At 36.7% G+C, this 14,777-nt stretch overlaps 1 protein-coding gene across 3 annotated transcripts; it reads right to left on the bottom strand.

Annotated features, from left to right (window-relative positions):
• Positions 1–6,732: 6,732 nt before the first annotated feature.
• Positions 6,733–13,655, bottom strand: LOC132040070 (uncharacterized). Of its 3 annotated transcripts, none has more exons than XM_059430684.1 (3): positions 13,392–13,655; positions 7,730–8,151; positions 7,077–7,643 (listed from the first exon to the last, which is right to left on the bottom strand). In XM_059430684.1, the coding sequence occupies exons 2-3, from the start codon at positions 7,823–7,825 to the stop codon at positions 7,383–7,385; spliced, it is 357 nt and encodes a 118-aa protein (XP_059286667.1). In that variant the 5' UTR covers positions 7,826–8,151; positions 13,392–13,655; the 3' UTR covers positions 7,077–7,382. The 3 variants fall into 3 exon arrangements, 2 of the variants coding, with proteins under 2 accessions (XP_059286667.1, XP_059286668.1); XM_059430685.1 differs by having other exon boundaries at positions 7,730–8,206; XR_009410554.1 differs by lacking the exons at positions 7,077–7,643; positions 7,730–8,151 and adding an exon at positions 6,733–7,067.
• Positions 13,656–14,777: the final 1,122 nt, after the last annotated feature.

Below are 14,777 nucleotides of genomic sequence, written 5' to 3' on the forward strand. Positions count from 1 at the left end.
TGCTATTGATGTGTTGCCAGACACCAGGCCTATATCCATTCCTCCTTATAGAATGGCTCCCACAGAATTGAAAGAGTTGAAGGAGCAATTGAAAGACTTGCTTGAGAAAGGCTTTATTAGGCCTAGTTCATCCCCGTGGGGAGCACCCGTATTGTTTTTCTGGAAGAAAGATGGCTCCTTGAGAATGTGCATTGACTATCGACAATTGAATAAGGTGACGATTAAGAACAAATATCCTCTTCCGGGGTCTTAAGGGCACAAGATAAGTTGATGATTTGTTTGCTGATTCAGGTACTTCTCCATTCTTTTTCTCTTCTTCGCTCGAGGACGAGTGATGGTTTAATTGGTATATGATGTAACAACCCGCTAAGTCGTTATAGTCTTTTCGACACTTTTAACCCCTCCCCGAGCTTGTTTAGCTCATATTTGACCCGAGAGGACTGTTGACACGCTTCTCGAGGTGTTTAGATTTGATTCGGGCGACTTTTTATGAAATTTGGACTTTAAGCGAAAAAGAGTTGACTCAAGTTGGCTTTTGGGTAAACGGACCTTTTTTGAAAATCCGTCGATTCTGAGAGGTTCGGATGATTATTTAGAACTTGTATGCATATCTGGTTTGGTTTCCAATGCACTCGGGTGCATTTTGGGACTTGGGCGGGGAAGTTGGAATTGAGGTATCGGGGATTGACTCGGTCAACGAGACCTCCGTTGGAAATTTTGAGCCCACGAGTGTGTTTGTAGTGTGTTTTTATGTGTGTCTACATATGTGGTTTGTGAGCAGATGGCTTCGAGTATTAGTAGGGATTTCGGATTGAGATTGTGATTATTTTTAAGGAAAACTGGTGCTCGTGTCCGCTTTAGCGGCATCCTTACCGCCATAGCGGAGGGATGGGCCGCCACAACGGCAGAGTGCATTTGAGGGCCGACGGTCACTGCGGTCTGAGAGACCGTCGAGGTGGTGTCGGGCCTGTTTATTTCATTAATTGTGTATCGGGCCTGGTTATTTCATTAATTGTGTATTAAAAGCCCTAAGACCCTCATTTATTTCTATTCGGAAACCTGAGCTTTTGGGAGCAAATCTAGGATATTGTTGGAGGAAATTCTTGGTGGTAAGTTCTTCTAATCTCCTTACTATTCCATTGTCCTTAATCACCTTAGAATCCATTTATCTTGATAATTCTTTAAGTAATTGAAGATTCAAAGTGGGTTTGATGAGTATCCTTTCTAGGCTTCTAAATCATGATTTATTGGTTGGGTTAGCTTCTCTAAGCATTGAATTGATAGTTAGAATCCTTTATTTCATAGCTTCTTTCTAATTAGTAGCTAATTTATGGAATTGAAAGTTAGGGTTTATACCCAAATTTGAGGTGTTTCCTTAGAATTTGAATTTGAGTAAATTGTTGATTATTCTAGCTTGCTATTGATGGAAATTGACCACCTAGAGCTTTAATTTCATATTGGAACATTTAGATTCCTAATTTCACCCTTCTAGGTCATAAACCCTATTCCATAGGTTGGGGATTTAGGTCTTGAATAGAAGTAGGGTTCGTTTGATGTTCTTCTTGATTCGAATGTGCCTAGACTTTCTTTATCTCAAGGCTCAGAGGAAAGGGAAGTCTAAGGAGTGATTGTTGGAGATATTATTGTTCGGCCTTCCAGGTATGTTACGGTTTACCCTATAGTGAGATTTTGTTTAGCGAAGCATATATTTAGACGATATTGTCGGAGAAAGCATGTAAACCTTCGAGTATGAAGCTGGGTTGGATATTGCCTTAGGTTGGGCCCCGTTGTGTTGTGACTTATCTTGTTCTATTGTTGTTGGCTTGATGCCACGTGGAGATAGTAGATATTAAAGACTATTGATATATCTTGACTATGATTTTGTAGTATCTTACTTGTTGACATTTGATACGAGGATAGTGTTCTATTATGGCTTATTGTGTAGCCTTTTTCATGATATTATTGGTGTTCCCTTGCGTGGTACTTGTGATATTGACTTGCTTATTGACATTGAACTCATACATTGCACGCATTCTCATCCTTTATGTTATATTGTTGATACATTGATGATACTTGAGGAAATATTATTATGAGCTGGGCTCAGTTGGATGAGAGTGACGTGAGGAACGATATCTGATGGTTGTCTAGGAATCGAGGTTGTGCGTAGCGTTTACCGAGGTTGTTGTCGAAATCGTAATGTAGCGGTTGCCGAGGTCTGTGCTGGAACCGTGAGGTACATGGACTTTGCGGGTCCCCCATGGGTTGTGCTACCGAGACGTGATGTTCCATCATTGGAGTACATGTGTACACAACATTGCATTGCATTCACATTTTATACATTATTGCATTGCATTGCATCATGGCTTCTATTGTCATATTCTTGTGATGTAATTTTGATGATACAGATTCAGACTTAATATTTGAGACTTGATATAATTGGGTTTAGATACTATAACATAGGTGATAATGCGTACTTGGATTTTGGCTCGTGTTTGACTTATACCTTGTTGATTTACCTGTTTATCTTACTTTATTGACTGGATATGTGTTAGCTAAACTTAATCGACCTATGATACCTATCAATACTTGTTGTTTGTACTGACCTGCACTTGCTGCATTCATTTATGAATGCAGAGTTCCAGGTGGGATCGACCTCTGTTTCTCGTGGCTGATAGTGGATCACAGTTGCGGCTTAAAGTCTTACAGGGTGAGCATGGGGACGTCCGCCGCCTTGGAGATTCTTCTTTTATCTATGTCTTATTTCATATTCTGAAATATATTCAGACTTTGATGTATTTTGTTACTTTCAGACTTGTAGCATCTAGTTAGAGGCTCTTGTATGGTTAGACCAAACTCTGGGTGAATTTGATGTATTTCCTTACTTCTGCACATTTCTATATGATTATCGTCAGACTTACGTGATTTTTATCTCTTCCGCTTGTTTAATTGTTTAGTTATGACTTTGCAATTGTTGGGATAAGGGTTCGTTTACCGAGGCGGGAAAGGTAGGTGCCCGCGCGACTTAGCTAAATTGGGTCGTGACGTTAAAAAGAGTACTAGTATTGGACTTTTATCCTCGAGGGGTTAAAGACAAGTGAAAAGAGTGTTTGAGAATGAAACGTATGTTTATAGCCTCATAATTATAAATGTGGTGAACAACACACCCATACGTTGGACTCTATTAGACACGTTGCAGATCCTCCAAAGTTGCCCCAGTATCGAGTTATGGTGACGCTGAGATATAGAAAAAGTGTAGGATTATGAAAGAGTTAATTGAATTGAGATATAGAGTTGTATATGAAAGAAAAAAATTGAAAACCCCACATATCACATGTTTTTGGGACGTGGGCGAAGTTCGAGAGTAGATTCGTGACCTTTGCTAGCGAGTTTGATATTCCTCTTCAGCAAATTAAATCGTCCCAGTTCACTGCGCAAGAGAGAGTTCCACGTTATGTTGCGTCTCTTGTTGTAGTTAATGTGTGTAGATTGTATTTCCTGTCAAAACTAAAAGTAAATAATTAGCAAATGAAGTACATAAAGTAATATGTAAAAATAGAATATAATTGAGATAAATGTGATGTCGTATGGCTATGAAAATGAAGTTGTGACGAGTCGAAATACTGTCTCTAGAATCTTGACATGGTTTCCTTAGCAAACAGTATGTTGTAATGTCTTAAGCAGAAGTTACCTAAAATTCATGCTAAAATCATTAGTAATGTCTAGGGTAAAGTTGAAAGTGTTAAATTCATAAAGAGTGTAAAATGATAATAAATATGAGTATGATTAGCTTATGAGATGATGAGCCCGTGTGGCCAAATGTTGTCTCTGGCTGTTTTCAGGGACTTGAATGAATGACGCCTTCGATAGTCTTCGGGGACATGATGTTGAGTGTTATAAAATCCTGCAAAACTTCAAGGTATAGTTGTTAAATAAAGTCATAAAGTCGTGATAAAGTAATAATAAAGTAGATAGAGCCGTGTGGCTTATGATGAAGGGGTTGTGCGGCCGAATGATGTCTCCAATTGTCTTTAAGGACTTGGTGATGAATGACGTCTCCGGTTGTCCTCGGGGAGTTGATGTTGATTGTTGGAAAATCCTCCGGTTGTCTTCTGGGACTGATGTTGATTGTTGTAAATCCTTCGGTTGTCTTCGGGGACCGCTGTTGACTGTTGTAAATCCTGTAAAGCAACAGAGTCATAAAGTCATGATAAAGTAAAGATAAAGTAAATGATAAGTAAGCAATTATTACACCTCGTAGTTTTGTACGTTGAGATTCGATGGATGTTAGTTGTCTAGTCCTGGACACCGGAGTTTTCTTCAAGGTTATACATGCCTATCTTATGGTTATGATGGTTTAAGTTCATGTTTAGTAAGTTATGGAAGGATTGGAGAACAAGCGAACCAAAGAAATTAAGTTTGTCGAAACTTTGGGAAAACCTTGCAGAATTTTTGATCGGATTTTTGGTCCAACTTGAGAGAGGTATATCTCCTAGAATATGAGGAGTTATGGAATGCAAAATTATGTAAATTCAAGTTCAGCGAGTCTTCTTTTCAATGCAACTGACAGAACGCAAATCTGAGAAGCAGCGTCATTTTCACGGATCGTGAAAATGAAAATTTTCTCACTGTGAAATGGTGGAAGTGAAGAGGAGTCACTGGACTGATTTCACGGCCAATGAAATTTTTCACAGTCTGTGAAAGTGTACCGTGAAATTAAGGCGGTGGAATTTTTCCCTTTTGTTATAAAATAAAGGGGCACGACCTTGGGTCATTATTTCACCAAAAACAGATCCTTCTAGACCCCCTAAGCTCTCCCAACCCTTTCTAATCATCTCTAATCATCCCAAGCTATTCCAAGAGAAGATCAAGCCTTGAAACCCTAAGCTAGTTCATGGAAGAGGTGTGTTCTTGCTTCTAGTTGGATTGGTGGTGAATTAAATTTTGGAGCAAGTTGTGTGTGGCTAAAGATCTTCAAGAAAAAGGTATTTTCTTCATCTTATTGCTTATTTTGGGTTGATTTGGAGGTTAGTAAGTCTTAGAAGTGAAGAGAATTATGGTAGAGAAATTATAAGGTATTAAGTTGAAGTATTGGTTATGGATTGAATTTGAAAAAGAAGTTTTGGATTGATTTGAGGTTAATTTAAATGTAATATTTTGGCTATGGCATTGTTAATTTGTTATTGATGTTTGGGAGTTGTTTTGAAACTTAGAGGAAGTAGATGATACAAGAGAAATGCTGCGTAAATTTTGTTAGCTCACCTAATAGTTTAGTTTGATCATATAAACGTTTCAACGACTTAACCTTAGTATGAATCATCTTAAATGTAGATTTGCAAGCTCGGAAGGATAGACATTGAGTGGTTAAGTAAGCGACGAGGTATGTGACGCTGTCCCTTTCTTTCTTATGGCATGATCACATTAATACAAAACCTATACGAATGATGTCCGTAGTAACCCTATTTCAAGAAATGCTAGAAGCTCATGTTTCTTGATGTTCTTATGGTATTCTTGATCGATGTCTCATGATTATGGATCTTGTCTTATGGTTATTGATTTTGTTATTGTTGTTGATCTCATCTTATGGTTATTGTTCCTTCAAGGTGAGACATATCAATGATGATGATTCCATAATGGAAATCGGAGGTTTACCGACCTTACATCACTCCCATAGAGTCATAACGTTTCTTTGGGCTCTCATATATATATATATATATATATATATATATATATATATATATATATATATATATATATATATATATATATATATATATATATATTTTCTCACACTGAGCTGCACTATAGTCGACCAGGTACGACACCTATGGTGCACCACCACTGCAATTGGGTACGGATAATACTGAGCCTATCATGGCGGGTACAGATAAAATAGAGCCTTATTATGACCGGGTACGGATGATACCGAGCTTATATTGCCGGGGACGGTATTATGATATGTGTATATGTAAAATATATATATATTTTCTATTAAAGAAAGTATGATTGACATCGGCCTTAAGAGGCATTCAGATGTACAGGTTATCACTCTTATCTCTTGTTACTTTCATACCTATGCTATGTTATTTTCCATGCCTTACATACTCAGTACTTTATTCGTACTGACGTCCTTTTATTTGTGGATGCTGCGTTCATGCCCGCAGGTAGACAGGGAGACGGATCAGACCTGTAGGCTGCCTTCTCAGCGATTGTACAGGAGCACTCCACTTGTTCCGGAGTTGCAGATTAGCATGGTATGTTTCTTTTATGTATATATGGGCATGGCGGGCTCCTGTCCCGTTCTTAGGCTGCATTTTTTTTTAAGATTAAGATGTCTGAATCTGAATACACATCTAAATATTAAGATGTGGTCTATAGATCTGAACACTAACTGATTAAGACTGTTTGTTTTTCATCATCTAATGTGTGTAATATATCGATATTTAAACATAAAAAATATATAACTCAAACAAAATAGTAATTAAAAGTCATACCAAAAAAATATTAGATACAATATTAACTTAAACTTAAACAACAACACTATTATTTGAGAGGTAAATTAAAGTATTTAAAAACATAAATGAATATTTTGTGTTTGATACAATTATTGAACTATCTAAATTATTAAAAAAAGATATAGTGATAAAAAAGATTGTTGTAATAAAATGTAATCATAAAATTTAAATTCAACATAAATTAATCTATTAATCAAACTTATCCAACCAAGCAAAATAATATCTCAAATATAGTAATGATTTAGAAGCATAAATATTAGAGTATTTGAATAACTAACTAACAATCATCAAATTTTAACATTCCAACACTGGAGAAAAAAGTTCAAATGACTTAAATATAGAACTCTCAAGTATGTCATCTTTTTTGCATTAGTTGGAGTGCAAGTTGGTCCCGCATATCGGTCATTATCTGAGAATCTTCAGCTGTCCAACTAGGTCCATTTGTTTCATCCAATGCTTCTTCTGGTTGTCCTCCTTCATCAAAAATTACTTGAGGCGTATCAAGTTGATTAAATAAGTCATCATTGATGCACTCCTTCCTGATAAAATTATTAACTGCAAAGCATGCAATAACAACATCTCTTTGGATATTAATAGGATATGGAGCCATCTTGTCCAATATAGGAAATTTTGCTTTCAAGACTCCATAAGAACGTTCAATAATGTTTCTAAACTGTGCATAAGCATGATTAAACTTTTCCTCCTTAGTTATGGTACGCCTGCGATGATAATCTCCTAATCAATATTGAATATTATGATACGGTACTAGAAATCCTCGAGTATTAGAATATGCCGCATCACATAGATAGTATTTATCTGACATTAAAATAAAAATGTTAGGTGATCCTATTGAAAAGTTACATAATCATTTCAATTGTTTAAACTGTATGACTTATTAGATGGAGGAAATCGAAAGCCCTTCTCTGGATTAGACACAATCTCCGTTAGAACATGTGCATCATGTGCTACCCCTTCCCATCCATCATAAACATAAGTGAAGACCATATTAAAGTCACATATTGCCAGATCATTATGATAGCCTTTGCCTTTTCCTCTTCCTCTGTAAACAATTTGTTGATTAGCAGGAACAACGGCATGTACTAATGTCCCGTCTAGTGCACCTACTGCTCCCTGCCAATATATAAATATATGTCAAAAAAATGAACAGAAAAATTATTTCTTATGAAATTATTTAATGATAGTTTAACAAATAATACCTTAAAAATTCTTCGTAATTTGTTATGAGCACCAGGAATATTCATATTCGAATCAAATGTTGTCGGCGCTATCATCTCTTTTGCAAACTTCATCATTGCATCAAGAACCTCATGAAAATACTTGTGAGCTGTTTGCAAAGAATGTTGAAATCTTCTATTGATAACGATGTAGTGCTCATTATGTCCTATGATAGTTAAAATATTGCTATCTTCTCTTCGACAGATATATGTTTGCTTTCTTTAAGCCATCCATTATGTCTAAAATGTTGACATAGCCGAACATTAGCATCACGTGACATGTGCATCAATTCTATACATTGTCGATTAGAGCCGGACAATAGTTCTAATGTATACTTTTGACCAGATAAAGATGATGTTAAATCTCTATTTCTTCGATCTTACTTGAGTCTATAACGGTTTCTCTACCAATACAAGCTCATCAACAGTAATATTTGATCATCAATATCCATGTTGAATCTGTTTTAACAAGAAAAAAAGATACAACACACAATAATAAGCACAACTAGCTATATATTTACAAAGATAGAAAGAAGTTACTACATAACAACAATAAAGTGATTATAAAAAATTATTCTATACTCATGAAGCATAACATCACACAGAAATAGTGCATTTCACCAATAAAGTATGTTCCATAAGCATAATATAGTACCACAGAGTTCCAAAAATTAAATTCAAAACAAATAAAGATGATATTCCATAAAACCTGCATCTAATATAAGTACTAATACACCAATTCAGTCTTGCAGATCGTTTTGTCAAGATAATTAGGATGGTGTCAATCTTGATTGAAGCTTGATACTAGTAACTACTCCTTAAGTTGAGACAAAGCTAATGGAGTTGTCTTTTGGACTTGATATGGTTGTTAACATGAGAAGCTGGGGAGATATATCTTGTGAATGTTGTTATCTTTTTAAGGTTGGTTTATAAATGCTTTTGTTGGTGTACCCATTTTGCCAGAATTCATAAAAGTTGATAAAATATACTCTATTTCATGGAGAATGAGCTAGTGATAAAAAGTTCTTTCTTTGATAAATAAACAGGTGATCATACCTCAAATTAAATGCTATCATGAAATATTGGCAGTATTACTCTCCAACAACATTGTTGCATAAAATATAGCTCAAACCAGTTCAAGCACTCTAAAGTAAGATTGCACATTTTCATTGCATTAACTATCTATGTTTTTCGGACTCTTCAAAAGTGTCGACGGGTGCATGTCGGATCTTCCAAAAATAGTGCATTTTTTGAAGAATCTGACACAGGTGCGGCAACAATTTTGGAGAGTCTGAGCAACTTATTTAACTATACACCTTCACCGTATACAGTTCTTATTTACATAAGAAGAAAGATATGCATCGATCTCAAACAAACAATGTGAATCACAGTTGATGACTCAATAATTATACATGAAAAATGCCAAAAAAATCATTCAACGTTATCGCTCGTCAATTAGCCAAAGTCTGTTATATGAATCCACTGTAACTAACATGCTCTATCCAAGTGCAGACACCCAACACATTTCAGTATTATATATTGTAGAGTCGTAGAGATAGTGTTTTTACATTGGTTGTCAACATAGTACGACAGCCAATTACAACCTAATAATTGCACATAAGTACAAAAGAAGTTATAACACTCTGAGAAAAAGAAAGATATAGTTATGGGGTAAAATTTGTGTGTTGATTCGTCATGTCTAGATTCCGATGGATAAGCAAAGTAACTCAAAACTTCAATAAATTCCTTTAAATGTCTCAGGTACCAATTTTTTTCCGAACACCCTCCAATTCATGTATCCTAAAATGATCTAAAAGTTGGCACAATACCTTAAGGTGAGGAATGGAGTAACCACAATTGATTTAAATCACTTTTGATGCCTTTACATAGTTTGTAACTCAAATAACAAAGTGATATTGAAACATAGGAAAAATGGAGAAGCAAGCGCACTTCTGCGACATATGTTCAGGTGAAAAACTTGGATGTTTGTTCAGATTGTGACAACCAGAAGACAGATATTTACATGAGTTGGAGTGCTTTCTATAGTAAAAGAAAAGAACTCCAATGCATACACATTTCAGCTCAGTTGCATACCCTAAAGCTTAAAAGTAAGTCACAGGTCAATATAACCTCATGCAACGGCCAATTCCGCTATGGAGTGTAATCCACAGTGATGGCACATTGTGAATCTCAAGCATACATGCTATGCTACATCATCCTTAACATAATGACCATATTACTGCACATGAATAATCAGATTGCATGGAATATATGAGCATCATCAAGTTTCTCCTTTATGTCACAAATAATAAATTCAAGAAACACCAACAACATTAACTATCTATGTTTTTCGGACTCTTCAAAAATGTCGACGGGTGCGTGTCGGATCTTTCAAAAGTAGTGCATTTTTTGAAGAATCTGACACAGGTGCGACAATACTTTTGGAGAGTCCAAGCAACTTAGTTAACTATACACCTTGGATTGGGGCGGAGCTAGCCCCTCAGGCGTGGGTTCGGCCGAACCAAGTAGCTTTTGTCCGAACCATATATTTGTACTAAATTTTTTGTCAAATATGCACAAATTAGTACTTAAGAACCCAGTAACTTTAAAGAATTAGAACCCCGAACCCACAAGCTTCGAATCCTGACTCCGCCTCTAACCTCTGGGCTAACTAACGATGCAAAAAGGACAAAAGAAACTCTAACAATTTTGATTGCAAAAACTGTTACACCCCGTATCTTCGAAGAGCACTTATCAAATTTGAAACATAAGTACATTGAGTTAGGATTAAGTAAAACCATTTTGGAGTATAAGGAGCAAGCATTATTAAGTATATTTAATAAGTGAAGGATGTATATAAGATATACCGGAAGGTTTTATAAGGAAATGAGTGGAAGAAATGGAGTACTACGACTTTGGAGAAAGGATGGGTCATGTTTTGTGTGAAAATTTTGGTCCAAATCGAGGGACAAATATCTCTTAGCATATGAAGCATTTTAAAGTGAAACAAAATCCTAAAATGAAGTTCGTCGAGTCTAGTTTCCAACGCAACAAACCACTCGTCGATAGGATATCTGAGAAGAGAATTATGGACGTTACAAGTTCAGCTGACAGAGCAGAAACGCGTGCTACAGCACTGCTACAGTAACCGCCTTGCTACAGTACCGCTACAGTAAGGGTAAAAAACCCATTTTTTTCACCAGATTTGCCCAGAAAATTTCAAAAAATTGAAGAGAGAGAGAGAGAGGAGAGCACAAAGTAAGCAATTTTCAAGCGACGGAGTATTAATCGAAGCTCGGATAAATGCATGGATGTGATTCTAGTATGGTTTTGCGGTGGATTCAAGTTGGATATTGAAGATATCGCTGTTTTAACAAGAATAAGGTATGAATCTCCTATTATTAATGTTAATTTTGGTTTATTTACGGAGATAAAGTCGTTAAATAATTGTATAGCGAGTTGGTTGGTTGCGGAAATTGGAAAACATCGTGTGGGATGTTTTATGGTACATATTGGTGTTGGAAATGATGTTATTGTCGTTGTTGTTGTTGTTGTTGTTGGATGCTGAATTATAATTTCAAGCTGGGCATATAAAGAGGGGAGATGCTGCCGAAATTTCAGCAGATTCTAGAAAGAGTTAGTTTAAGGGCTTAAGACAGGCCAATGAAGATGAGTCTAATAATAGTATAAATTTTCTTGAATATAGATTTACGAGCCTGGGAGGCCAAGCGTTGAATAGTTAAAGTTAAGGCGACCAAAAAGGTATGTTAAGGCTCGTCCCTTTCTTTCAAAGGCATGATTCCTATGTTATGATTCCATAAATGTTTCCATAACCGCCTTGTTTTCAAAAGCTCGAAGTTCATGACTCTTAAAGCCTCTTATGATGTTAAATGGAATATGTTCTATGATTATTGTGACGATGATGATGATTCTCTTCTTTTGAAACTCCGAAGCTATGATTTGAACGCATTATGAGATTATTGAGCCATTCCATGAATCTCTTAATCGTACTTATTGTTGATGGTCTCACCTCATGTTACTCGTTCCTTCGAGGTGAGATATAGCGATGATAACGATTCTATTTCCAGTGCTACCTAAGTTCATGATTCTCGAGACTCCCGTGACATTGTCGATTTCATCTAACAATGGTTGATCCTTCAAGGAATGATATAGTGACAATGGTAATGCTAATGATGACGTTGATTTCATTTATGTATTTTTATGTGTATATATGTATGTATGTATGCATTGCATCCGACTGATCAGTTGGGGATAACACCAAGTCCCGAAAGGGCCGGATAAGATAACATCGAGTCCCGAAAGGGCCGGGTAAGATAACACCGAGTCCCGAAAGGGCCGGGTAAGATAATACCGAGCCTACATGGCCGGGTAAGATAACACCATGTAAGATGCTATATGTATATAAATATATATATATATATATATATATATATATATATATATATATTACCGCGCCTTAGCGATCGGACGATATATTATATATGTATGGAAAAATTCTTAAAACGCTAAGCGTGCACGACATTCGCCTTAAAAGGGCATTTAGAGGCACAGGTTGATCCCTTTTATATTACTTTATCTTCATACGTTAATTATATTATTTTCCATGTTCGATATCTCTTAATATGTTACTATTCATGCCTTACATACTCAGTACATTGCTCGTACTGACGTCCCTTCTTGTGGACGCTGCGTTCATGCCCGCAAGTGTAGATAGATGAGACAAGGATCTTCCATAGTAGGCTGCCTGCAGGTACCAGTTCTGATTGGTGAGCTCCACTTCTTCCTGGAGCACTGTCGAGTCTATATATATATATATATATATATATATATGTATGATTTTCATTCAGGGTATGTCGGGGGCCCTATCCCGACTTGTATACTTCAGTCATGTTCATAGAGGCTTTGCAGACAGTTCCTGTGTACAGCTTAGTCATAGTGTGACGATAGTAATGTCGGCATCATGGGTCTAATGTACATATACTTATGCATGATATTATGTTCGTATTTAGCCTCTTGATCCTATTGTTTCCATTTGAGACACGAAGGATGTAAGTTATAAGTTGGTTCGCTCGATTTTCGTAAAGTGCCAAGTGCCGAGTGCCAATCATGCCTTACCAAGGGTGGGGTGTAACAAAAACCTTTGCTTGAAAATCAAACAAGCTAAGAGTTTATATAGATTATCAGTTGATATTCAAAATCCTAATTCAACAAAGCCTAATAGTACCCATAAAATCTTTGGGACAGTAAAATAAAACCCAATAATTTCACAAGAAAATAATACAACCAACAACAAATACGAGCTAAATCATAGATGTTTCGATGGAAAGTCAACTTCAAGGCACTCTCCGAAGGCAAAAATGTTTAGTTAACTTGTCCTGCTAGCCCAAAAGCTAACCCATGTAACAACTAGAATTGACCCATTTTTGGATTTTGACCGCTCCTTATTAATAGTCTAATTTTTTTTTTTGTATTTAAACTACCAATGATCTTATTTTTTGCTTTCTCTCTTCTATAATCTTCACATATGCTTAATATTATTAAATAAAATGTGTACGTACTTTACCAAAAAGGCAAATGATAAGAATATTATGAATATACAATTTAATAAACAAAGAAATCTTACAAGTAGAGCAAAGAATTTCAGCCGACTGTTACTTGAAGAAATAGGAGAAAAAGAGAGCAGATGTTGTTGGAGAAAGAGAGATAGAGCCGAGCTGTTGGAGAAAGAGAGAGAGTTCAGGCGTAAATAGAGAAAAAAAAACTACGTTAGAGATTTTTGGGGAAATAAAATAGGGCTTTAAAATGAGTCTGAATAGTATTTAGACTCTTCCACACATCTGACCGAATCAGACATTACCAGACCTATTAAGAGATTATTTAAAAAAAAAAAACAAAAACAAATGCACTTAATGGGCTGAAATCTTAACCATTCAGATTCAGATCCCCATTAAGTGCAAAGAAATGAGGCCTTATTATGTTATGCACTCTATGTAGAGGCTCGTAGACATATATGCACAGTTAGATGTTTTGTGACCTTCTCAGTCCATATCTTGTTATATCATTTTGACAGCCTTGTCAGCTTGTATACATGGGTACAGTTTGATGACGTGTATATATATACCTTTTGGGTTGTGTCCCTTTACAGATTATGATATCTATTAGTTAGCATTATGACCCACTCAGGTATGATGATGAGGTGCTTGTGTGTTTTTTGGTGCTCGGTAGGTTAACTCTAGGTGGCCGTCATGGCCCTCCGATTGGGTCGTGACAAAAGTGATTTTAGAGCAGTTCGTCCTAGGGTTTGTCTACGAGTTGTGTCAAGTAGAGTCTTGTTTATGGGTGTGTAGCACACCACACTTATAAACAGGAAGTTACAAGACATTTAGGACGATTGATCTTTCTTTCTCATCCTAGATCGTGCGATAGAGCGATGTTATGAGGATTCCCTTTTTCCTAATCCTGTGCTATAATTTCAATAATGCCTATGATGAGGAAAGCTTCAGCGGCTCAGAAGGGCAAGTTAGTGGCCAGTAGGAGAACTGGACGGCTACCACCTATAGAGGTTGAGCAGGGCGAGTCCTGGAATGAGGTTCCATCTCGGTCCTCTCATACTTCGCCGCTCCAGAGGAGCATAGAGCAGCTCTAGCCCTAGCTCCAGCTCCAGCTCCAGTACCCCCAGTTCCTCCACTGGATGCCTCAGGTCAGGAGATGTGAGAGGCTATTTAACTGTTGATCCAGTTGGTAGCTGCCCAGGCCCAGCGTCAAGGTATGGGTTATGGTGATAGGGCTGTTAGTGCCAGAGTTCGAGATTTTATTAATTTAGACCCTCCAGAATTCTTTGGGTTGAAATAAAATAAGTAGCCATAGAACTTTATAAATGGGATGTTAAGGATGCTTCGGGTGATGCATGCTCCAGACACCGAGTCAGTGGAGTTGGCTTCCTATAGATTACGGGATGTTATTGTCTATTGGTATGAGACTTGGGTGTCTTCTAGAGGGGTTAATGCAT

The sequence above is a fragment of the Lycium ferocissimum genome, chromosome 12, assembly GCF_029784015.1.
Source record: "Lycium ferocissimum isolate CSIRO_LF1 chromosome 12, AGI_CSIRO_Lferr_CH_V1, whole genome shotgun sequence".
In the NCBI taxonomy this organism is placed as follows: domain Eukaryota; kingdom Viridiplantae; phylum Streptophyta; class Magnoliopsida; order Solanales; family Solanaceae; genus Lycium; species Lycium ferocissimum.